Source organism: Microcaecilia unicolor, chromosome 3 (genome assembly GCF_901765095.1).
Source record: "Microcaecilia unicolor chromosome 3, aMicUni1.1, whole genome shotgun sequence".
Lineage (NCBI taxonomy): Eukaryota > Metazoa > Chordata > Amphibia > Gymnophiona > Siphonopidae > Microcaecilia > Microcaecilia unicolor.
The window spans coordinates 324,033,199-324,058,020 of NC_044033.1; the positions used below are offsets into that span (position 1 = coordinate 324,033,199).

Genomic DNA, 24,822 nt, shown 5'->3' on the forward strand with positions numbered 1-24,822 from the left:
GATAGCCGTCTGCAACCTTAAATAAATTGCCATCTACAACCTTAGAAAAATACAAATTCAGGTGAAAACGTCCAAGTGCTCGTCAGGGACGTCTTCTTTTTTTTTTTTTTTTTTAGAGTATGGGTGAAGGACGTCCAAAATGTAGATGTTTCTGTGAGAAGGATGTCCATGCCTTTGCTATGCCTCTGACACCCCCTTTATTTATTTATTTGGATTTTGGATCACAAATAGCAGCAGTGGGATTTGAGCCGGCCACCTCTGGATTGCAAGACCAGTGCTCTAACCACTAGGCCTCCACTCCACTCCCTTGAAATTTGGCAGTCCCTTTGGGGGGGGGGGGGGAAGTTCAGGACGTCCAAAATGTCTGAAAGAAGGACGTCCACGCCTTCGCTATGCCTCCGCTGACACACACACACCTCCCCTTCCCAGGGACCTGCATACTGCTGCGATGGACCTGAGTATGATATTTGAGGCTGGCAAAAACAGTTTTTAAAGTTGTTTTTCTCAGGGTGGGAGGGGGTTAGTGACCACTGGGGGAGTCAGGGGAGGTCATCTCCGATTCCCTCCGGTGGTCATCTGGTCAGTTTGGGCACCTTTTTGAGGCTTGGTCGTGAAACAAAATGGACCAAGTAAAGTCGGCCAAGTGCTCATCAGGGACGCCCTTCTTTTTTCCATTATTGCTGGAGGACGCCCATGTGTTAGGGACACCCTAGTCCCGCTTTCACTGTGCCTCCGACACGCCCCCAGGAACGTTGGTCGTCCCCGCGACGGGAAGCAGTTGGGGATGCCCAAAATCGGCTTTCGATTATGCCGATTTGGGTGACGCTGAGAGAAGGATGACCATCTTCCGATTTGTGTCGAAAGATGGGCGCCCTTCTCTTTCGAAAATAAGCCTGAATGTATACAAAAAATCATAGAAAATGAAAAAGTAAAGATTTTATGGGATTTACAAATTCAAACATATCGACATTTGGAATGTAACACACCTGATATCCCGGTAATCAAAAACAATATTGTGATTTTCATTGACACTCTAGTACCAAGAAACAAAAGAATGACAAGGAATTACAAAAATTAACAAAATATTGAGACCTGACAATAGAAATGGCAAGTCTCTGGAACACGCCAGGTCAGGTTACCCTAATTGTTGTAGGAGCCTTAGGTATCATTTACACTATGGCAGGACACATTTCTACAATACCTTTAAATTTCAGATTTGACAACAGCAGACTTACAGAAGACAGTTTTACTTGGTTCAAGCAAGCTACATTTTACAAAGAAACCTGGATAATTTCTAAGCTTCTGAATGAAGCTCAAATTCTCCATTATCAGACAAATCTTTGTCTGTGTTATGTGCCATGTATAATAATATATTGTTTAATAATTGTATTTTGACATGTGCTGTTTTGGGGAGGAAAGCAAGTGGATTCCCTAAAGCATATCTCCGCACAAGAGGACCTGAATAAGAGATTTGGTATTTTGATGACCAAAGCAATACATACACTGTTGGCAACTTTATTCCAGCACCAGTACATTTTCAAAGGGGAAGCAGCTGTCTGTCCTAGAAGAATGCCAGCATAAAAAACGCGATGAAAGGCAGGTACCCTCCTGGAAACTACCAGGTGAGGAGATAAGGAACAAGAGGGTACAGGACAGCTCCGAGTCCAACAATGTTGAACAGCTACTTATATTTTGTTTTGTCTATTGCTTTTGCCTAATAAAAGGGCTGTAGATATGTTATTTGGAGGCAAGAGGGTGCTAATAATGGTGTTTTACTTCAAAATACTAGTTTGAGTACTTTTTGCTTTGTGTGTGTGTGTGTTTTTTTTTTTAATTCACTCCAATTTATGCATGATAGCTCTGCCTTCCTCTATCCACCAGTACCCTTTTTATATTAATTTTGGTGCACTGCATCTGTCTCTTTTACTGGTTTTCTTCATTTAGGCAAAAGGCACCCACAACTAAATTTCTTTTTTTTGCAGGGCTGCCAAGGCTACCCTCTCCTCCTAGTGCCAGGCTGGCTATAGTACTTTAACCCAAGCTGACACATGACTCTCAAAGCACAGGCTGACTGCGGATATGACCAACCCAAATCCCACAGAGGCGTTCACTACCTCAGACTGGATTTGGGATTTTGTTTGAACTCTGAGAGTGACATGAAAAGAATTACATAAATTATACACACCCAAGCTTTCTTGAGAATAAAACTTCAGCTGGCGTAACCTATCATTTCTGCTCTGGATTCAGTTGGGTAAACTCTCCAAAGAGGCACTTTGTGATCTGCAAATGGCAACCACCATTACTGTTGGGAGATGACTGCATTCTAGAAAACAAATGCATTGTGACTCACGATTTGCAGCTGAAAAAAAACCATGGGTCCACCCACCTCTAAGAAATTGCTTATTTTCCCACAAACATGAAGTGGCAAAACACTACTATAGTATCAACCAGAGACAGAAATCATATGGAGAGTCAGTTCTGAGGTGGGGAGGAATGAGAGGTAAATGAGACAAGGACTGAGAAACAGCTTGGGGGAGGGGGGCTTAGCAACCATAAAGCATGCGCTATAAGAACCATCATCAAAAGAACTATTAGTGCATTACACATCCAATCAGAGTTGATGTAGCATCCATATTCCATACTATATTATGTCTGCTCCTGTTGTACATTAACACCCTCATCTCTTACTTGAGATTCTTTTAACGAATCAGCATGCAATTATTTGGTGCCAGCATCCATTGTATTATTAAATGCACGATATTCATTAAGGTGCTAATTTTCAAAGCCATTTCTGTAGCTAAAGTACTGTGTTACCCATGGAAACAGGCTTTGATAGAACTGTCCATTCTATATTCTAGTAAAATGATGTCTTTAAAGCCTGTATGTTCATAACTTTACCTGCTGCTTGAAGACATGCTTTCAAGGGTGGACTTGGGACAGGATTGACATTTACACATGTACTTTAAAAAATACAAAAGTATGGACATTTTTAACCCCAAAAATCTCTGTGCACAAACAGCAGGTGTAAGCGTGTGCACACAGTTTCCCTAAAGCAATTTTCAAATCATAAAGTATGCACGTTTTCACTTTGAAAATACATTATGCGCTTTTTGATATTGTGGGTAGTCATAAATTGCCCCCTAGAAGCAGACCTTCTTTTACAAACATGACCTGTGTATAAGTGTCTCTTGTGGCTCCATACTGGCTGCTAGCTTTTACCTTTGAGCCATACAACTATTGTATTTTCCATTTAATACTGCATTGGTTTGAAAATGAATAAAAGTGAAGGCAGCACGGGCTGTGGGGGAGGAAGGGTGGTAAAAGTGGGAATGCTATTCCAACTGTTTCACTCTGTCTCTTCCATGCAGATCTGACAGGCATGGAATACTGCCAGATAAACTGCCTCCAGCTACAGAATATATTTCCATCAACATCATAGCCACTGCTGTGGCACCAATTCTGCTTGCAGTCCATGTCCAAACAGCCAAGTTCTCCCTGGTCCTATTTCACTGCATCTCAAGGACTAATTAAATCCTCATTACTATCTTCTAATTATTCCAGTACGCTGAGATTTTTACCAAACAAATCCCTGATGGTGCATTAGATGAAAAGGGTTAAATAGTCAGTGTTGATTCTGTAACTCCAGATCCGTTTCAGCCCTTTAGAATAACCGCTGGCATCATCATGAATATTTAACTACATACTGCTGTGAAAATTAAAAGGGGAAACAATTACAGGAGCCTCTCCTTGCGCTCTTTCTGTCTTTTTTTTGCCATTTTATTATCATCATCATTCATTTCGACCCATACAGGCTTGCCCTTGCAATCAGGGCTCACATTACAAAGCTGGCTCTATAGTATGATATCCTGATATATTTCAGGATATAAAACAATATCTCCTAACTAGGGTGCATGTGAAAACTCTCAGCAGAATACTCATGAATGCCAGGGAAAAGAAAACAAACTACCTTATAGTTTATTAAAATTTACTATACCGTTTAAATTGAAATCAGAGCAAAACCATTTATAAGTCTAATGTACATTAAGAAAGGATCCCCATAAATTAAAGGAAAGAAACACACGCACTACCAAGGGAAAATAGTTCAGGGTAAGTTACAAAAAATGGTAAAGAGAGAGGGCAGGAGAAATGGGTCTAATGGGATCAATGTCAGACAGTTCTAGAAGTCAATCAGAAATACCAAATGCTTCTTTGAATAACCAGGTTTTAAGGTCAGCCTTAAAACCTTAAAGGAGGAGGTAACATGGAGAGAAAGGAGTAGGTTATTTCAGGTAAAAGGAGTCAGAAAATAAAAAGCCATGGGTCGGGTGGAGTCATAACCGGCTGCTTTTATCAACTACAGATCTCACAGCAGGCACATCCCAGATCTCCAAAGGTCTTCTCAGGCTTCAGTAAGGAATTCATAATGGACAATCAAAGCATCCCTGAAATGCATTGCTGGTGCAGACACAAACTTCTCTAAAATGGGATTCTACTGCACCACTCTGATTGTTAGTATCCCATTGGATATCTCTCAGAATAAGAAAGGGGGGAAATATGTGAAATGTCAGAAGGAACAAAACAAATGCATTCTAACAAATCTGAGAGCCAGTGTTTTTGCTACAAAATAATATCATTGCATCAGGTGTCTAAACTGTTTGAAAAGATGGATGCTTGTTGATCAGATGTCCTGAGCAGAAGAGATTTTCTGCCTTCTTTTCAATGTTATTTTTTTTAAATCAGGAAATGAAAAGCACTTTTTTTTTTTTAATGTTAAGCCCTAATCCCCCACCCCCCAGTACAATTTCAAGCGAGCAAAGGACTCAAGCTAATGCACTGGCCTTTTTTGAAAGGTGAAGTTTTCCATTTCAAAAGGAAGCAGTAATCAATGTCTAGACAGAGAAGGGATTGCACACATGTTTGCATGCGTGCAGACCTGAATATAGAGAAGCTGCAGAGACCATGCTATGAGAAATCAATAAGACCTAGCCAACCACAATCTCACATCAGCAGTATGAAACCACTGGTCCACAAGCCATCATACACTTGATAGGTAAAACCAAGCCAGGCACTCAAAAATAACTGAACACGATTGTAGCCCCTGGCCCATCTGCTGTCCTGACTGGACACAGGAGCTATTTGGAGAGTTTAGAAGGCCATTTGACCCCGCGTTACCAGCTCCATTCCTAAAGATAATCTTTCAAGGTTCAGAACTTCTTAGGCCTGTGGAAATCCATTGAAAATTCTTAGATGTGGTTACTGCAACATTTAATCATTTATCAGTGTACATGATGCGGATGTATTATTTGGCAGACATTACATATATACCTGGTGCAATCCATACAGCCCCCCCCCCCCCGGCAAAAAAACAGAAAAAAAAGTCACCACAGTCCATACAATAGTCAGTAGAAGTCTGCACATAGAGGGGGGTTTCTTCATCAGCCACACCCCAGCAAAGGTACACTCAGGAAAGGACCTATCCTCAGTTTTCCCCATATTTCTACTTTTACAGCTTTCTGCAGATCATCCCTTTCTTCTGAACAGCTTTAATACTCTTCCTGAAACCACTGCAGATGAGCTCCTCCTGGATTCCCTTTAGACATTAACTGTAGAATTTCTACCTGCCTGGCAGTATTTCCTCTTATTCCAAACAGAAACACTAAGGTGCTCTTTCACCAAACTGCAATAATGTTTGCACATTTAACGCAAAAATTAAAGTGTGGTTAAGTGCAAAAACTGTGCGATAAATGCAGGGGGAATGCCCTGCACTGAGCCCACAGGGCACATAGTTAACACACAGAACTGATCCTGATGAGATGTCGCCGTTGAGTATGCGGTTTTCAACCGCTTTCTTGGAATCATCGGTGGAGACACAGGCAGTGGACTGGATTGCTGTCTTGACGGAGACAATGGATCAGTTGGCGCTGAAGTTATTGTGCCTCTAAGGAAACCTAAGTAGTGTGGATGGTTTCATGATGGTTTGAGAATATTGAAGAGGCAAATTAGAAGTTGTGAAAGGGCGTGGAGAAAGTATCGGATGGAGGTTTTGTTAAGGAAATGGCAGGTGCAGAAGCATTTTTATGACGTGCAGGTTAAACAGGCCAAAAAGGAATTTTATGCTAATCTTGTTAATGAAAGTAATAATGGTGCTCACCAGCTTTTTCAAATTGTCAATACTATTACTAGTTCTGCTGGTGAGGTTGGTAATCCTACGGCTGATTGTCTGGCATTGTATTTTTCCAATAAGGTGGAATATCTGTAGGCAGATATATTATTATGGAGGGCTCGGTTAATCGCCTGGTCATGGGGCTGTGTTGGATTCATTTGGTATTTTTCCCTTAGTTTCTTTTGAGAAATTATTGATGAAAGTTAAAAAGCTTAGTAACTTTTTAGATCCAGTTCTGTTGCCATGGGTTTTGATGAATAGGCATAGATTGGTTCCGCTTTTGCTATAAATGGTGAATAATAATTTAAGTTCTGGGATTGTTCCTCAGTCTTGGAAGAATACATGTGTCTGTCCTATTTTGAAAACTTCTCAAGGGAATTGTACGAAACTATCGGCCTATCTCAAATTTATCTTTGCCAGCTAAGATATTTGAGCAAGTGGTGCTTCAGTATTTAGTTGATTTTGTTCAGACAGTTGACATGTTACATCCTTTTCAAGCAGGGTTCCGCTCAGACCATAGCAAGGAGACTATTTTGGTCCATTTTCTAAATGACACTTAAGAGACTACTGATTCTGGAAGTGTAGCTTTAGCAATCTCATTGGATTTGGTGTCAGCATTTGACTTGGTGGATCATGAGTTTTTGCTATGCCGGTTGAGGTCCATTGGAATTGGAGGGGTAGCTTTAAATTGATTTTGGTCTTTTCTTAGCCAAAGGACATTTAAAGTAATGTTTGGTTCATCTATGACGTTGTTGGGATGTGGGGGTACCTCAGGGGTCTGCCGTTTTCCATGTTTTATTTAATATCTTTCTTAGACTTTTAATTTCATTAATTTGTGCATCCAGACTTCATGTGTACTGTTCTGCAGATGACATACTTATTGTGGGTAGGGGTTAATCCATTGTAGCCCGATTTGACCCATATTCAACAGTGTCTAGCTAAAGTAGTGCAGTGGTTACAGGGGAACTATTTGGTTCTGAATGTGTCTAAGACAGTAACATGCTAGTTGACAGGACGGTTGCTAGCTATGAAGTTGGACCCGCAACTGTTCCTACTGTTCCAGTTTTTAATATCTTGGGATTCCTATCGATTCCCAACTTTTATTTTTTTACTGAAGAGACATTGAGGCATATTTTCAAAGCACTTAGCCTTCCAAAGTTCCAGAGGTTTCTATGGAACTTTGGAAGGCAATTGTATACTTTGTTACATACTATATTGATCTCTCGACTTGAATATGGGAATAGTATTTATGTAGGTTTGTCTCAATTTAATCTGAGGTGCATGCAATTGGTACAAAACACAGTGATTAGGTTACTGGGTAATTGGTGTAAATTTGATCATATGTCGCCATTGTTTAGGCATTATCATTGGCTCTCCATTTGACAGCAGGTTCAGTTAAAAATACTAAAACTGGCTCATGTTGCATTTTGTCAAAACTTACCCTCATATTTGGGTGATCTGGTAAAATCTTATGTTCCAACCAGGTTTTCACGCTCTTTCGGGAAATTAACTTGTAAGCGTGCTTTCTTTTGGTTAGGTCTGCAACTATGGAATGAACTGCCTAGGATGCTTCGTGAGAAGCTTAATGTTAAAAAGTTTCAGGTGCTGTTGAAAACCATATTTTCTCAGTGAACTATCCCGATGGAAATTCATGAGGCATGTTCAGGTTGGATTCAAATTATTAACTTGTTTTAACAAGATATTTATTTATTCTTAGAGTGTGTGGTATGAATACTTTGACTGCATGGGTTAGGCTTTCCTATCACTAATTGGCAGTGGCGTAGTCAAGGGTGGGCTTGGGTGGGCCCAGGCCCACCCTCTTTGAGCTCAGGCCCACCAGTAGCAGCACACCTTGATGTGGCCGGCAGAGATTCCCAACAACTGTCCCTCCTGCATACCTTATAAATAGCAGATCTTCGCCTGCAGGAAGCAGCAACTGATACATACTGCTTACACCGGCCCCACAAACTTCCATCTGATGTATTCCCGCCTATGCGGAAACAGGAAGCTGCATCAGTGGGAAGGATGTGGGGCCTACATGAGTAGTGTGTATTAGTTGCTCTTCACTGCTGGTGAAAATCTGAAATTTAAAAGGTGTGCAGGAGAGGAGGGATATTTGAGAGACCATATGGCATGCAGGCGAGAGGAGAGACCAAATCACCTATGGGATGGGGTGGGGTTCTTCTGCCCACCCATCTTGGGCCCAGGCCCACCCAAAATTGGGTGTCTGGCTAGAACCCGTGTCTCTCCAGATCCTCCTACTTGCTCTTGTGATCTCAAAATTGACCACCTCAATTCTCTTTACCACAGCATGCCACTTTCCCAGATTATGATCACGTCACCTCACTCCCCCACTCCTTTCTGATCTTAGAGCACTGGCTCCCTGTTGCTTTTGAGATTTTGTATAAATATTTAACCACAACCTATCAGCTTTTATATTCTGGACTTCCATCTTTCCTCTTTGACCTTCTCATTCCATATATGCTTTAATGTACCCTTCTCTCCTCCAGTCAACATCTTCTGGTCCCATCTCATTTAGATTGACACCATCCATAATTATTGCTTTAGCTTAATTGCCCCTTCTCTTTGGATTGGTTTTCTGTTCTCTCTTTTTTGATTAGCTTTCGAAGGTTGCCCTTCTTCTTCAACCTTCGAAAGCTAATCAAGAAATGTATTAAGTTATGTCCAATAAGAAAGGTATCATCTTATTTTCTTTTCCATGTTTTATTTTGTTTGATTTCTATTGATAACCTTTAAGAGTGGACTAACACAGCTACCACACCTCTCTACTGTTCTGTCTTAGAACAGAACCCTCATTTTCAAAACTCAAGAGTGCCCTTAAAGCCCTTTTATCCAGGCATTTCCACAACCCTCTTAGAACCCTGGCATATCGCTCCTTGCCTACAGTTAAAACTGCATTTCCTCTTGTTTCTTCCCTTGCTTCTGCCCCTGTATCTGCAATTATGAAGGACTATGAGTGGCTTCTCTCTCTCCTTTTGAGCCTCCCCTCATATGCTATATTTGTCTCAGTTTTGTCCTAATTTTCCCATACAATATTACTTACGTAAACAGACATTCTTTTATGATTTTGTGGTATATCAAAATAACCTGAAACTGAACTTGACTACACACATCTCTACTGTGACAAAATAATCTAAAGTAGAGATTCAATTCAAATTGCAGAGGGTCCAGGATTTATCTGAACTGCGAATGGTTCAGATCTATATGAACCAGTAAGTGGTCTGTGTTAGTTTGGATTCAATACTGAAGTAACTGGACAAGATTTAAGTTTATTTAGTCAACATAATACATCTTTTATGAAGCTTCTGGCATATGTGTGGATCTGAAAGTGAGGTGTAACATGCAGGCTGTTGTTTCTAGGATCTTGTGATTTTACGCAGCTGGCAGTGGATTACTGTTTGCTCTAGCTCACTTTAAGATGTATTCCCACAAAGGGCTGACTTGAAAATCCCAGAGTTTCATGATTTCAAGTCTCAGCTTTTTTAGCTTGAAGCTAAAAGAATGTTTGGTATGCAGAAGTTCAGTTTGTGAAACACAAACTGCTATAAAACCTATGGATGTATCAGAAGCTTCAAAGTGGTGTGAAAAAAACACAGCAGTCTACAAGACTAGAACATTTATACCCCACTGCATTAGACTCCAGGACAGATATTTATGATTCTCTTGGCATCTTTATAACAGAATATTTTTCTTCTTACAGCAGGTACCTTTTCCTAATAAAATGCAATTTCTAAATAAACCTCTTTTATCAAGGCCAGTGAAAGGATATTAGGTACTCTAGGTAGCCATTTAGCCCTGCAGACCCTCTCAATTATCCTTCAGTCCTCTAGGATCTTCCTCAAGAATCTGATAATTAAACTCAACCATCATAATCATCCCAACATCTCCGTATCGAAAACATTCTTTAACAAGTGAGAAAAGCATGTGGAGCATGGCTCTAGCATAGGGAAAAATATTCATGCATACAAAGAAAATGAGGTCAATTTCCAAAAGTCATTTTACTCAGCTAAATAGACTGTTTGAAAATTGTCCCCATCCCTGTGGTTGAACTTACACGCTGATGGTTCTTTCAATTTGTGTGACTTTCAGATCTATTGTTTTGTTTTGACTGCAGCTGCTCTTTGATGCTTCACCATGCATCCCCAGAAGCTGCTACCCTAGGCAAATGCCTAATCAAGCCAGCCTTAACAGTTATGCTTTTGACCATTTCCAACTAAAGGAATAAATAAAAATTGGTTTATTGAAAGTTATAAATAACAAACCTCGTTCCTGCGGCATTGGTGACTGGCTCAAGGCAGGATGGGAACTGGATTCTGATTGATTACCAGGAGGCTGAGGTGGAATCTGGCTACCTGCAGCATTTTGGGGGGGATAGAGAGAGAGAGAGAGACACGAAAACCTGCATTAATCTCAGCTGCAATTTTCAGACTTGGGCAGCTCAGTTATGAGTCAATGATATAACAACAGAAGGGTTAAATGTAACAACTATTTTTCAGTCTTAATAAGCAATGAAGCAAGTGTGCTTTTCAGCTTACTTAGCAACAGGCATGCTGAAATGTTCAATGTCATATTGAGAGAGTTGCCAACCTCACCAATATGATCCAATTTATAGCTGTAAATCTCCTGACACACATTTCTGCAAAATAACAAAATTTAAAAAAAAAAATTAAAAAAACCCAAAAAACTTTTCACTAAACAATAGAGCTTATCCTGCTGAATTTACACTGGCCTCTGACCAGGCAGGCAAGGGCTGATGCCAAAATATTACCCTTTGAAAGATATAGTCATTTGCACTGAGGGGAAAAAGCCCTTAGCTGGTGACTCACTGATTTCATTTCAGTGAAAGTCAAGAGTTCAGCCTATGAACAGACACATTTCTTAAGTAAAGGATTCTAGCGTGTTTGGCCAAACAGATATGATATTTGTAGTATTAGTATGTAAACGTTTCCGTTAACAAGCCAACATTAAATCTAGTACTATTTATTTATTTGTTGCATTTGTATCCCACCTTTTCCCACCTCTTTGCAGGCTCAAAGTGGCTTACAATACATCATCAATAGTGGAGATAGGACAGTTTAGGCATTTGGCATTACAGAAGGATTTTGGGTTACATGATAATGATAAAGCATAGTAGCGAAGATAAACATTATAAGACAGTTCTAGGCGCATGTGGGGAATTTCACATGTCTTCATCTTTGTTATATGTCTTGTTGAAGAGATGGCTAAATGAAAGGCAAACACAACTCCAGGTGTTTCCATTGCTTTCTTTAACAAAGATATTGGAGTGAACTGGGTTCCAACATGGAGGAATTGCTAGGTTATTTTATTATATATAAAGCTTCTATTTTTAGGTGTCTATAAATTGTAATTAAGGTATTTATTTTCAAGCTAATTAGGGGCTTTTTGAGATTACACTAAAAAAAGTTAGGGACGATACCCAAGTCTTGCTGATAAGGGCCATGAATGGATTTTCAGTGAAACTGGAAAATACTGCTGAAAATCACTACAGACAAGTGGCATAACTACAGGGGGCCTTGAGGGCCTGGACCCCCCCCCCAAATTGGATTTGGGTCCCCCAAGGTCTTTTGGTTTGGCTGGTGGGGGTCCCTAAGGTCCACCAGCAGAAGTCTTCCTCTAGCACTTTTCGCTGCCAAAATGTCTGCCCTGCTCCCCCCCCCCCCCCCCCCCCCCACATGCATGCTTGGTTCTAGGGGTGATCCAGGAAATTATAGACAGGTAAGCCTGATGTCAGTGCCAGGCAAAATAGTGGAAACTATAATAAAGAATGAAATTACAGAACACGTAGACAAACATGGTTTAATGGGACAGAGTTAGCATGGGTTCAGCCGAGGGAAGTCTTTCCTCACCTATTTGCTTCATTTCTTTGAAGGCATGAATAAACATGTGGATAAAGGTGAGCCGGTTGATGTAGTGTATCTAGATTTTCAGAAAGCTTTTGATAAAGTTCCTCATGAGAGACTCCTGAGAAAATAAGAGTCGTGGGATAGGAGGCAAGGTTCTGGTATGGATTAGGAATTGGTTATTGGAAAGAAAACAGAGGGTAGGGTTAAATGGTCATTTCTCTCAATGGAGAAGGGTGAACAGTGGAGTGCTGCGGGGATCAGTACTGGGACCGGTGTTATCCAACATATTTATAAATGATATGGAAATCGGAACAAATGAGGTGATTAAATATGCAGATGATATAAAACTATTCAAGGTTGTTAAAACATGTGCAGACTGTGAAATATTGTAGGAAGACCTTAGGAAATTGGAAGATTGGGCATCTAAATGGCAGATGAAATTTAATGTGGACAAATGCAAATTGATGCACACTGGAAAGAATAATCCGAATCATAGTTACCTGATGCTAGGGTCCACCTTGGGGGTCAGCGCTTAAGAAAAATACCTAGGTGCTGTTGAAGGTAATATGCTAAAATCTTCTGCTCAGTGTCCACTTAAGAAAAAGATCTAGGTGGTGTTTTAGATAATATGCTGAAATCTTCTGCTCAGTGTGCGGCGGTGGCCAAAAAAGCAAACAGGATGCTAGGAATTATTAGGAAAGGGATGGTGAATAAGAACGAAAACACTAAAATGCCTTTGTATCGTTCCATGGTGTGTCTGCACCTTGAGTACTGCGTTCCGTTCTGATCACCATATCTCAAAACAGATATGGTGAAATTAGAAAAAGTTCAAAGAAGAGTGACCAAAATGATAAAGAGGATGGAATGCCTCTCGTATGAGGAAAGGCTAAAGAGTTTAAGGCTCTTCAGATTGGAAAAGAGACGGATGGCCGGCCATCTTTCATTTCGATAATACGATCGGGGCCGACTAAATCTCAAGAAGAAAAACAAAATGGTAGTCTCAGATACAGTGGTGGAAATAAGTATTTGATCCCTTGCTGATTTTGTAAGTTTGCCCACTGACAAAGACATGAGCAGCCCATAATTGAAGGGTAGGTTATTGGTAACAGTGAGAGATAGCACATCACAAATTAAATCCGGAAAATCACATTGTGGAAAGTATATGAATTTATTTGCATTCTGCAGAGGGAAATAAGTATTTAATCCCTCTGGCAAACAAGACCTAATACTTGGTGGCAAAACCCTTGTTGGCAAGCACAGCGGTCAGACGTCTTCTGTAGTTGATGATGAGGTTTGCACACATGTCAGGAGGAATTTTGGTCCACTCCTCTTTGCAGATCATCTCTAAATCATTAAGAGTTCTGGGCTGTCGCTTGGCAACTCGCAGCTTCAGCTCCCTCCATAAGTTTTCAATGGGATTAAGGTCTGGTGACTGGCTAGGCCACTCCATGACCCTAATGTGCTTCTTCCTGAGCCACTCCTTTGTTGCCTTGGCTGTATGTTTTGGGTCATTGTTGTGCTGGAAGACCCAGCCACGACCCATTTTTAAGGCCCTGGCGGAGGGAAGGAGGTTGTCACTCAGAATTGTACGGTACATGGCCCCATCCATTCTCCCATTGATGCGGTGAAGTAGTCCTGTGCCCTTAGCAGAGAAACACCCCCAAAACATAACATTTCCACCTCCATGCTTGACAGTGGGGACGGTGTTCTTTGGGTCATAGGCAGCATTTCTCTTCCTCCAAACACGGCGAGTTGAGTTCATGCCAAAGAGCTCAATTTTTGTCTCATCTGACCACAGCACCTTCTCCCAATCACTCTCGGCATCATCCAGGTGTTCACTGGCAAACTTCAGACGGGCCGTCACATGTGCCTTCCGGAGCAGGGGGACCTTGCGGGCACTGCAGGATTGCAATCCGTTATGTCGTAATGTGTTACCAATGGTTTTCGTGGTGACAATGGTCCCAGCTGCCTTGAGATCATTGACAAGTTCCCCCCTTGTAGTTGTAGGCTGATTTCTAACCTTCCTCATGATCAAGGATACCCCACGAGGTGAGATTTTGCGTGGAGCCCCAGATCTTTGTCGATTGACAGTCATTTTGTACTTCTTCCATTTTCTTACTATGGCACCAACAGTTGTCTCCTTCTCGCCCAGCGTCTTACTGATGGTTTTGTAGCCCATTCCAGCCTTGTGCAGGTGTATGATCTTGTCCCTGACATCCTTAGACAGCTCCTTGCTCTTGGCCATTTTGTAGAGGTTAGAGTCTGACTGATTCACTGAGTCTGTGGACAGGTGTCTTTCATACAGGTGACCATTGCCGACAGCTGTCTGTCATGCAGGTAACGAGTTGATTTGGAGCATCTACCTGGTCTGTAGGGGCCAGATCTCTTACTGGTTGGTGGGGGATCAAATACTTATTTCCCTCTGCAGAATGCAAATAAATTCATATACTTTCCACAATGTGATTTTCCGGATTTAATTTGTGATGTGCTATCTCTCACTGTTACCAATAACCTACCCTTCAATTATGGGCTGCTCATGTCTTTGTCAGTGGGCAAACTTACAAAATCAGCAAGGGATCAAATACTTATTTCCACCACTGTAGGTGGGGGGGGGGGGGGGGGGAAGGGAGATATTTTGTTATGGGTGGTGCTGATAAGGCTGCCTTCTCTCTCTCAGTTTATAGGTCATACTTTTGAAGTTAACAATTTGCAATAGAATCTGAACATTCTTCTACACTTATAAGTTATGTTAGAATAGTTATTCACTATTATGATTTTTGAGCTACCAATACAAATTGTTTCTTAAAAAACAAAAAAAAAAAAAAACCCCTTAAAGAACCTTGGAAATCCAAGGCAGGAACATTACCAACTACCCTATTTTGCCACTTCATAGGATAAAAAAAGTAAAATAATCAAAACTGGAGAAAGAATCACTATAACACACAAATGCAAAAAAAAAAAAAAAAAAAAATTAATGGAAAAGTGCTTCACTCCTTCTATATTCAAAACTTATAATCTATACATATATTCGGAAAGGTATATGTAAGAGGAACAAAAATGGAGGAAAAAAGTAGATCTGAAATAGCAGTACTGTTGATACTGATTTGGCAGCATCGGCAGGGTGAAACGGGTCCACATTGGGATTGCTCCTGTTGCTGTTTGAATAAGAATGATATATGATAAAAACTATTTGCTTGAATTGGAATTGAACTGTTTTGTATGAGCACTGGTACTGAAGCACATCTGAAATTTAAAAACATTTAAAAGGAGGTTTTTGACCAATGAATGAAGCTGTAAGCTGTGTTAAAAAACAGTGGCTGTGTCCTATTGCAGGATCAGTGTTATATCGTCATGAGACGATCACAACCAGCTGAGGTCTTTTTTCCTCCATTTTTGCTCCTCTTACATATACATTTCTGCATATATGTATAGATTATAAGTTTTGGATATAGGAGTGAAGCACTTTTCCACTCATTTCTTTTTGCCACTTTATAAAAGAGCATGCATGCTAGGGTGTAGAGATGGAAGTTTTGTTAACTGCAGGTGCCATGTCACTTTGAAACTACCTTTTAAAGAGAAATAAGGGGCTAATATAGGAAGAAAATCAAAATATTTTTTCTTGTTCCATTACTATCAAGAAAACATAAAAATACATTCTTTCTCTAACAATGAGAAGCACTGATCTTAACACTGCTTCAATTTTTTACATTGTTATAACACAAAAAACAGAAGAAACCAGTCTTCGCAAAAAATAGCAACAATATATTTTTTTATTTTGTCTTTTATATATTTTTTTATTTTGTCTTTTTTCTTTTGTTGGTCCTCTTCGCTGTTTTGTTTGTTACATTGTTATAAAACACGAAAATCATGAAGAAATATGATTATTTCCTTTTGCAAGCAGAAGGCAGAAAATAAAATTCATGGTGAATTTATGTTGATATAATAGTTAAAATATTCAAGTAGAATGAAAAAGTCAAAGACCAATGTTAAAAAAAAGTTTCTTAATCCAAAAAAAATGCAATGTACAATCAGACTTAAAAATCATGGTCTCCTTCACAGACAGGGCTTCCTCTTCTTATCTGTTTCTTAAAGCGTGGCTACAATATGATGAATGCTTTTGTCATCTTCTAGCTGGGGAGATGAGTTGGAAATTAAATTTCTCTTATAGAGTATCTTTTTTCTTAAGGCTATTTTGGTGCTCATTTTCAAAGCATATAGACTTACAAAGTTAAATAGCAACCTATGTAACTTTGTAAGTCTATGTGCTTTGAAAATGAGCCCAAATATTGCATCTCCTTGTGACTTGCCCAAGGTCACAAGCAGATGCAATAGGAATCGAACCCGGTTCCCCAAGTTTTCAGCTCACTGCACTAACCATTAGGCTTCTCCTCTGCTTCATGAGGTGTTTTGCATGCACATGCATGCAAAACACTTTATTACTATGTAAATCAAATAACACAGTTGGCATTATTTTTCCTGGTCTGGAGTTTCAGACCACTAAGACACAGCGTTATGCTCCCCAGCCACTTCTTAAAAGGGCCAGGCATTCATTTTCCCCCAAAGCCCCCCTGGGAGGCACATACCCCCCAAGTCCTCCTCTGAAAGGACCTCCCTGAGCCTACCTTTATAAATTACTGGGACCTAGTAAGTCCACTTCCCACCCATCAATTCCCATCTGGACAATTCCCACCACACCAGGGAGGCCAATTCCCACCCACTAGGACAAATGATTTCCCCTCTCTTTCTTCTTCTAGATCATTTTGGGGGGGCAGCAACCCCTCACACCTCCCCCCCTTACAACACAACATTATTGTTCAGACATCTCTTTTCCCTTCCAGACATGCAGTTCATGTGAGGTGGGGAGGGTAATACCCTCCACACCCCCCCAAACTAGCTTTCAACCTAATTCATGTTTAATCTGGGATCTAAATGTCAGAAAAAAGTAAATACATAAATATAAACTGCAGTTCATGTGGGGGGGGGGGGCAATGCCCCCCACACCTCCCCAAACTCTTTCAACCTAATTCATGTTTAATCCAGGATCTAAACATCATAAATAAGCAAATAAATAAATAAATATAAATGGCAGTTCATGTGTGTATTGGGGGGGGGGGGCGTATGCCCCCCTACAACCCCCCAAACTCTTTCAACCTAATTCATGTTTAATCCGGGATCTAAACATCATAAATAAATAAATAAATATAAATGGCAGTTCATGTGTGTATTGGGGGGGGGCGGATGCCCCCCTACAACCCCCCCAAACTAGGTTTCAACCTAATTCAGCCCCTCAAAATGAGACACTGATTATGATTTATAACAAATTATCAGGACTTACGGGACTTGATAAAGAAAGAAGCTAAGGTCAGTAAAAAAAGAAAAAGAAAAAGGCTAAGGGGGGTGGGAAATGACCAGGGGAGGGGGGAAGTATCCCCTTAAGTGGGAATTGCTCTAGAGGGAATTGTCCTTGGTGAGAATTGTCTCAAGGGGAATACTGTCTGGTGGGAACTTGCCTGATACTTTGGGGTATGAGGCAGGCGCAATCCACAATCAATCCTACTCCTGACTCCACCAGGCTCAAAATGGCATTGAAGACTCCTAGCTTGACTTTTACTGCCCCTTAACTACCCCCCCCCCCCCAAAGGGGAAAACTCTTTTACTGCATCAGGCCCTATGCAAACTTTAAGAACATTTCTATGCACCCTCTATTGGAGAATCATTATTGGCAGTATGGGCGATAGTGTAGGGTATTAAGCTTAATAGCCACTGGTATAGAAACAACCATATAAAGCAGAAACTAAGATCAATCTTCTTAATACTAAGTGCATGGGAAAACAAAATAATATTGTTTTTGAAAACTGAATGAGGAATATCTGTATATTTATTACTAGTAAAGTTTCATGCTTAATGCATGGAGGGCAAAAGGGAGGAAGAACAATAATTAAGATGGTCAGATCCAATCTTCTCCTGGAGTTTTAATGAGATGTAGGTCAAATTCGGATCATTACCATTTATGAAAACTATTGTAAAATATGCAGTATAGTATAAAATATTAATGTAACACACTATTTGGTAAAAAAAAATGTTTAAGTACGACATCCTCAAATGCATTACGTCAATATTCCAGCATAATCAGTAGAGTGGAGTGAGTGGAGGAGTGGCCTAGTGGTTAGAGCACTGGTCTTGCAATCCAGAGGTGGCTGGTTGAAATCCTACTGCTGCTCCTTGTGATCTTGGACAAGTCACTTAACCCTCCATTGCCTCAGGTACAAACTTACGATTGTGAGTCCTCCTGGGAAAAAAAAATATTCAGTGTACCTGAATGTAGCTTACCTTGACCTACTACTGAAAAAGGTGTGAGCAAAATCTAAATAAATAAATAAATAAATTGCTGAATCAATATATTCTATTTTGTAACATCATGGTTATTCTCTACAATTTATTCCCAATAGCCCTCCTCCACCAATCAACCAGCCAACCCCAATGCTGACAATGTCTTCCTATCCATTAGCTCCAGCTGATAGTGTCTAGCATGCGTTACTTTTCTTTCTGTCACACCCCAATTACACACAACATACTTGGCTTAAGCTTTACAAATGTACACTGAGCAGTCATACGGGTGGCTGAAAGCTGAGTGAAATGACACACACTCAGATAGCCGTACCTCTTCTCTTCACTTTAGAAACATCCCAGGATGGGGAGGAGGCGTCACCGATTGTGAGCATGCTATAGCCCACAACTTTATCCAAGGATGGCAATGAGGAATAAAGGAGAGCCTCAGGGAGCTAGGAGGTACCAAAGGTGATGGATCAGGAAAAGAGGAAGGAAGACAGAAAGTGATTTTACCTTTGCCTGCCTGCTACAAGGGATCATGCCAGCCCTGAGAATTACGGACTTCAGGAAGATACGAGTGGGAGATGCAGAGAAGAAAAAATTAACCTGTGTGCAGCACCCTATACCCAAAATAGTCTCAACTGGAGTTCCATATTTTAACCAAGTAAATGCATACATAAAATTACAGGAGAGAGAAATAAAAGGAGTACAAAACCACCCCTGTCAGGTATAATCATTATAGTTAAGTCTATAAAAACATATAAGAGAATTAAATATTTTTCAAACTCACCACCAAATATTTAAGAATAAAAATAAAATAGTTTTACTTTCTCTTCTTATTCACCCAACTTTGTACTGTTTTCTCTGTTTCCCCAATGTCTCATTTCCGCTTTTCCATCTCTTACCCTTACCATTTTACATTTCTCATTCTTTTGCATCCCATCTATTTTTTGTTTTGCCTCTCACTCTTCATTCCCATCTTATTTCTCCATCAGACCATGCTAGCTTTCTATTTCTGTTGTCCCACTCCCATTCAACCATCTTCCTCTTAACCACCCCCTTTCTCCAATCTCCTCCTAGCCTTCCATCTCCTGTGCTTCTTTTGCGACTCCTCTGGCTCTCTTCCCTTGCTCCTCATGTTCCCTCTGTCTTTTTCCTATTTGTCATTCCCACTCTCTTTGCTCTCCTGTCTCTCTCCCCACTTCCATTTTCTGAGATCATTATCCTGTCCTGCTCTCCTTCCCCCTTCTGCCTTATCCCGTAACTCACTCTGGTTCAGGGCTGGCCCAAATGTATCTGATACCCTATAAGAACTTTCAGCCACGCACTCCTTCTCCACCCACCAGAGTGGCTCAAGACCTTTCCCTGCCACATTCAACATCCCCCCTTCCCTTCCCTCACAAAAGATAACTAAAATCTTCCTGCTTTCCTATTTCCCCTCCTCAAGGTGTCCAGCACCTCTCTCCCTCTCCTCAGGAGATGTTCAGCATCTCCCTATCCCTTCTCCCCCTTCCAAAAAAAGTGTTCATTGGCTTTCCTTCTCTAACTCCTCTGAAGCGGCAAGCAGTCAGTGTATGTAAAAAAGATTCAATGCTTTCAGCGTGGGGTCCTGATCATGAAGTTCAGAGGGGTGAGACCTGGCAGGCTTTAAGCATGCGTGGACGTTCAAGGCCCCGCCTCAGCAGTGATGATCGTTTGTAGACTTGCTGACTCTGCCCTCCAATTTTGCTATGCTCTGGCTATCATCTGGCCCTTTCTCTTTCTTCTCATTCCTCATGCTTTTTCATTCCATTTTTCCTGCCTTATCCATTGTCTCTGTAGTACCCTTCCCTTTTCCTCTCTGTTGTAGCTCAGCACCCTCCAACTGCACCTTCCTTCCTCTGTATCCCCTTTGTCTCTCAGCAGCAAAGAAGCACTGTAGTGGTTTTACAAGGCTACTATAATAAAATCAACAGAAAGAGGTACCCGGTAAATGCAGCAAATTGGTTGGGAATCTTGCACAGCATTTAAGGAGTACTGCAGAATGAAAGGTTGTATGGGAAATGAAACAAAAAGGATAGGCTTAATAAATAAATAAACTACTATTTATTGAACACTTTCATCTCCAATGTCTGTGGTTGGCAGACTGACAAGATTCCTTAAATTAGCAGTAATAATTCCTTTTCAATATCCCTAACCAGGAAACCTTCACCTTGCTCTTTAGGCTTCCTCTCATCTCCTTTTCCCTGGTAACAGCACAACTTGACCTTTTCATACATCCCACTTCTGGTAAACATTACAAACTCAAGTTTAATATTTATTTATTTATTACATTTGTATCCCGCACTTTCACACTAAAAGTAGGTTCAATGTGGCTTAAACAGTAATAGGTAACACAGAATTTTGTTAGATAAGGTAAGCAATTAAGTATAACATAGTAATAGAATGGATGGGTAGGTAGAGATAGGCGATAGAGAGGGGGGTAAGGTGGGAGATATAGTCTGGGTCAATGTCGTTGTCTCTTCGGTATATGTTAGGTAGATGGGTTCATAAGATTAATCTGGGTCCTTTGGGTAGGCTTGCTTGAATAAACGGGTTTTTAGTGCTTTCCTGAATGGTAAATGGTCATAGATTGATCGAATAGGTCTAGGGAGGGCGTTCCAGAGTTGGCTGCCCAGGAAGGAGAAATTGGATCCATAATAAGTTTTGTACTTGAGAACTTTACAGTTGGGGTAGTGCAGGTTGAGGTAATTTCGCAAAGATACAGACATGTTTCTTGCTGGGAGGTCAACCAGATTTATCATATAGTCCGGAGATTCGCCGTGTATTATCTTGTGGATTAGTGTGTGGGCTTTGAAGTTGATATGTTAATAGTGATTGCAATTCCAAGAATGTAGTATACATAATTAGGTGCCCATGCAATCTGCTATATATTGGCAAAACAAATAGAAAAATTAAGGTTGGGATTATTGAACATCGTAGGTGTATGAAGAGACAGATTAAAACAGCCCCATTGGTTGAACGTTGGATCCATGCCAAACATAATATTGATGACATAAAATTGTTTGTATTTCAAATTATTAAAAGTAGTAGCCGTGGTGGCAATATTGATCTGACTTTACTGAGAGCAGAACAGCGTGCGTATCTCCTAAGGGTCTAAATAAAGAGACTGAACTGATACATTTTCTATGAGCCACTATTAATCCCCTTTCATACTTAGGTGTAGAGGTATCATATGTAACTTTTTGACTACCTATACCTCTGTACAGATAAGTCATTTGTTGCTGTTCTTAAAACACAAACTATTAACTTTGTATCTCTATATAGGATGGTCATCATGATAGATGTCATTTGGATAGATGCTTTTCAAAATACATTTTTAATTATCCCTGAAACAATTGTACTGCTACATAGAGGAATTATCTGGATAATTGATTTTAAGGTTCCATTTGTTTTCCATACAGTTTTTTTTATTTGCATTTGAAACGTTTCTTTTATATATGTAATCTTTAATTTAACCAATCTTTAACTGTATTTTATGTTATATATGCCTTCTTAATGTTATGTCTTATTAATATGTTACATTTCACATTATACACAGATTACTTTGGTCCGATGCCTGACCCAGTTTTTATATTCTTATATTTTTCATGTATATTTCATATATTTATATTTTTTATATATTTTGAGGTTTTTATATCTTTGGATGCACTGTTTGCACTTTTCGGATGTGTTTGCTCTTCTGACTCTTATTTACATTTTTCTATGATGTCGGTCTACGTCCATATCGTTCCCTTTGGCTGTGTCCCCAAGTATACACGACTTGTGTGGTATGTTTTTTTCTCGAAATGGTTTTCTCCACAGATTTCAGCTCCAGTTTTCTTTTCTTATCTTTTGTTGTTTTTAGGTGCCGATATGCAGTCTGTGACTCTTTATTTGCATTGGCTTTGCCCTAGCGCTATTTTTCTTTTCAGCGCCAGCTTCTGCTCTCTGTGCCAGTGCTTAGCTCTGTCGTATGTACCTGCCATCGGATTCCCGCTCCCTTTGCTGCTTCTTTTTATTTTTTCTTATTTTATATTCTTTATTTTCAGTGTCCTCCCGCCCGTGCTTTGCTAGCACTTCACAGTTGTTTGGCGTTTTAGCAGAGGACTGTCGTTTACCGGTATGCTATTTTGTTAGCTTGGGCTTCAACTTTTTGTGACACGTAGGTGCCATTGTTAAAAATCTTTATATTCACACATTGCCCTGGGTGTCCTTCCAAATTATACAGTTATATTATTATTACAATATCATGGAATAGATCTTAATGCCCACATTTATATACCCAAAACTCTACGTTCCATCAACATTCAATTATACCGATAATCCATCATAATGGTATGATGTAGAGCACATTATGCAAATAGGGATAATTTGTTTTCCTTTTAGATTTATTTGTATTCCTTTATAACTAATTTGATTTGATAATACCACTGTGATACAATCTTGTTTTATTATGCCTATATGTATGCACTCATAATTTTGATGATATATATTGAGACACCCATTATGTATATATCTTTAGTGTTGTGTGTGTCCTTTTTTATATTTTTTAATAGTGTTGTGTGTGTCCTTTTTTATATTTTTTAATATTTGTTTTTATATATTTAATGCTTTATATATATTTTTATATATTTAATGCTTTATATATTATATATTTCATATTTTATTTTACGACTATTAACTGTGTGTGGTTTATTTTTGTATATTGATTTTAATTTTATGTTTTTAGACCCTTGAAGAAGGCTTGATGCCGAAACACAGACTATATAGGGTCCCAATAAACTTTGTTTGAAGCTCTCACATCTTTGTTTGGATTTGGTCTTCTTCCACCCTTGGTCTGTTTTGCTTGCAGAACTGAAAGTGACCAGCTCACTGTCTTCTCAAGGGTGTAGATATAAAGCAAGTCAAATGCTTAAATTTTTTTTTTTTAAGTTTGAAACACATGTAGCAAAGCCCCCCGGTGAACCTCCTTTTCTTATAGTAGTTTAATGGTTATTGCAGCAGCTTGAGAACCAGGGTCAATTCCCACTGCAGCTCCTTGTACTTCTGCACTTAACCCTCTATTGCCCAATGTACAAACTTAAGTATCTGTATATAATATGTAAACCACTTTGATTGTAAACAGAGGCGTAGCTAGGTGGGGCACCAGGAGAGCAACCCCTCCCCCAGATTTCAGATGGCACCAGTACCTATTTTTAGGTGATCTGTTGCACCTACACAGTACGTGCACCTCTCTGCACCCCCTGGCATCACAACCTGGCTAGGCTTCTGACTGTAACTACAGAAAGACAGTATATCAAATCCTATCCTCTTTCCCTTTCCAAATCCTTGGAGCTATAGGACAAAATTGTTTAGTCTGGATTGTGAGGGTGTGAGGAAAACAGTCTCCAAAGCTCTAATCTGGAACATACCTTTGTAAGCACAATTCTCTTTCTGCTCTGTACTTCTTCCTTGCTCAGGACCGGCACCACTCCTGTAGCAACTAGATACATAGAAATCTGCTCAAACCTCATATCTGCTGGGTACCTTTTCTATAGTAGCAAACCCAGTACAGAATTTCCTTCAATGTATACCTCTCAAATCTTCTTGCCATTTTCATAGTCAAACCCATTGAGCACAGTGTTAAGGATTAAAATTATAACGTACAGGGTGCTTTCTTAAAAGAAAATTCATCCGTTGATTCACAGTTACTGACAAACTCAAAACTACTATAGGCTGCTTATTTATTTATTTTTAATCATTTATATTCCGTTTAGACCAACGGTTAATTTCACGACCTTCAAGCATCTTAGACAGTTGGTCAAGCCCTCATGTGAATTTTGTCAATTAATAAGGAATCCCCTTTTGAATTCCTCTCTCTTTAAACTGTAACTTCTACTCCTCTGGAATTCTTAAAGGTATAAATTCATATCCTCTCAATCTCATTATCATTCAGGTTAAGTTTATTTGATATATTGTCAAGGTAAAAAATATCATAGTGGTTTACATAATCAATCAATCAATCAATAAGGAGAATCTTCAAGGAAAGGAACTACAAATTTTGGATAGGACAGTCAGAGGAAGGAGGAGGAATAAGGCAGAAAACAAGGAGGGACCGGGAAGGGGAAGGTGACAGTACCTTACTGGAACTAACAGTATCCAACAGGTTATGTAACTAAAACACACTGCTGCAAAGCCAAGGAGTCAAAGAAAAAACAATACTATTGGCACAAAGGCATGCCAGTTAGGTAGAGCCATACATCTGCTGAAAGAGGTGAGTTTTTAAGGCAGCTTTAAATTTGCTGTAGATGGAGTGGGAGCGCATTCCAGAGGTGGGACTGGTAACAGTGAACATTGTCTTGCAGAATGTCACCAGTGGGGTCATCTGCAAGAAGAGTTCAGTTAAGGGTGACCTCCTCTTTCTCTCACTTCCTATATATTGGG

At 39.9% G+C, this 24,822-nt stretch overlaps 1 protein-coding gene across 2 annotated transcripts in view; it reads right to left on the reverse strand.

Annotated features, from left to right (window-relative positions):
- LOC115466843 (AT-rich interactive domain-containing protein 1B-like) overlaps positions 1 to 24,822 on the reverse strand; it is a 1,026,314-nt gene that overhangs the window by 302,900 nt on the left and 698,592 nt on the right. For both annotated transcript variants that reach the window (XM_030198387.1, XM_030198389.1), the window contains exon 6: positions 10,447 to 10,536. In XM_030198387.1, coding sequence (XP_030054247.1) covers positions 10,447 to 10,536 — 90 coding nt within the window. The remainder of the gene's footprint in view (positions 1 to 10,446; positions 10,537 to 24,822) is intronic.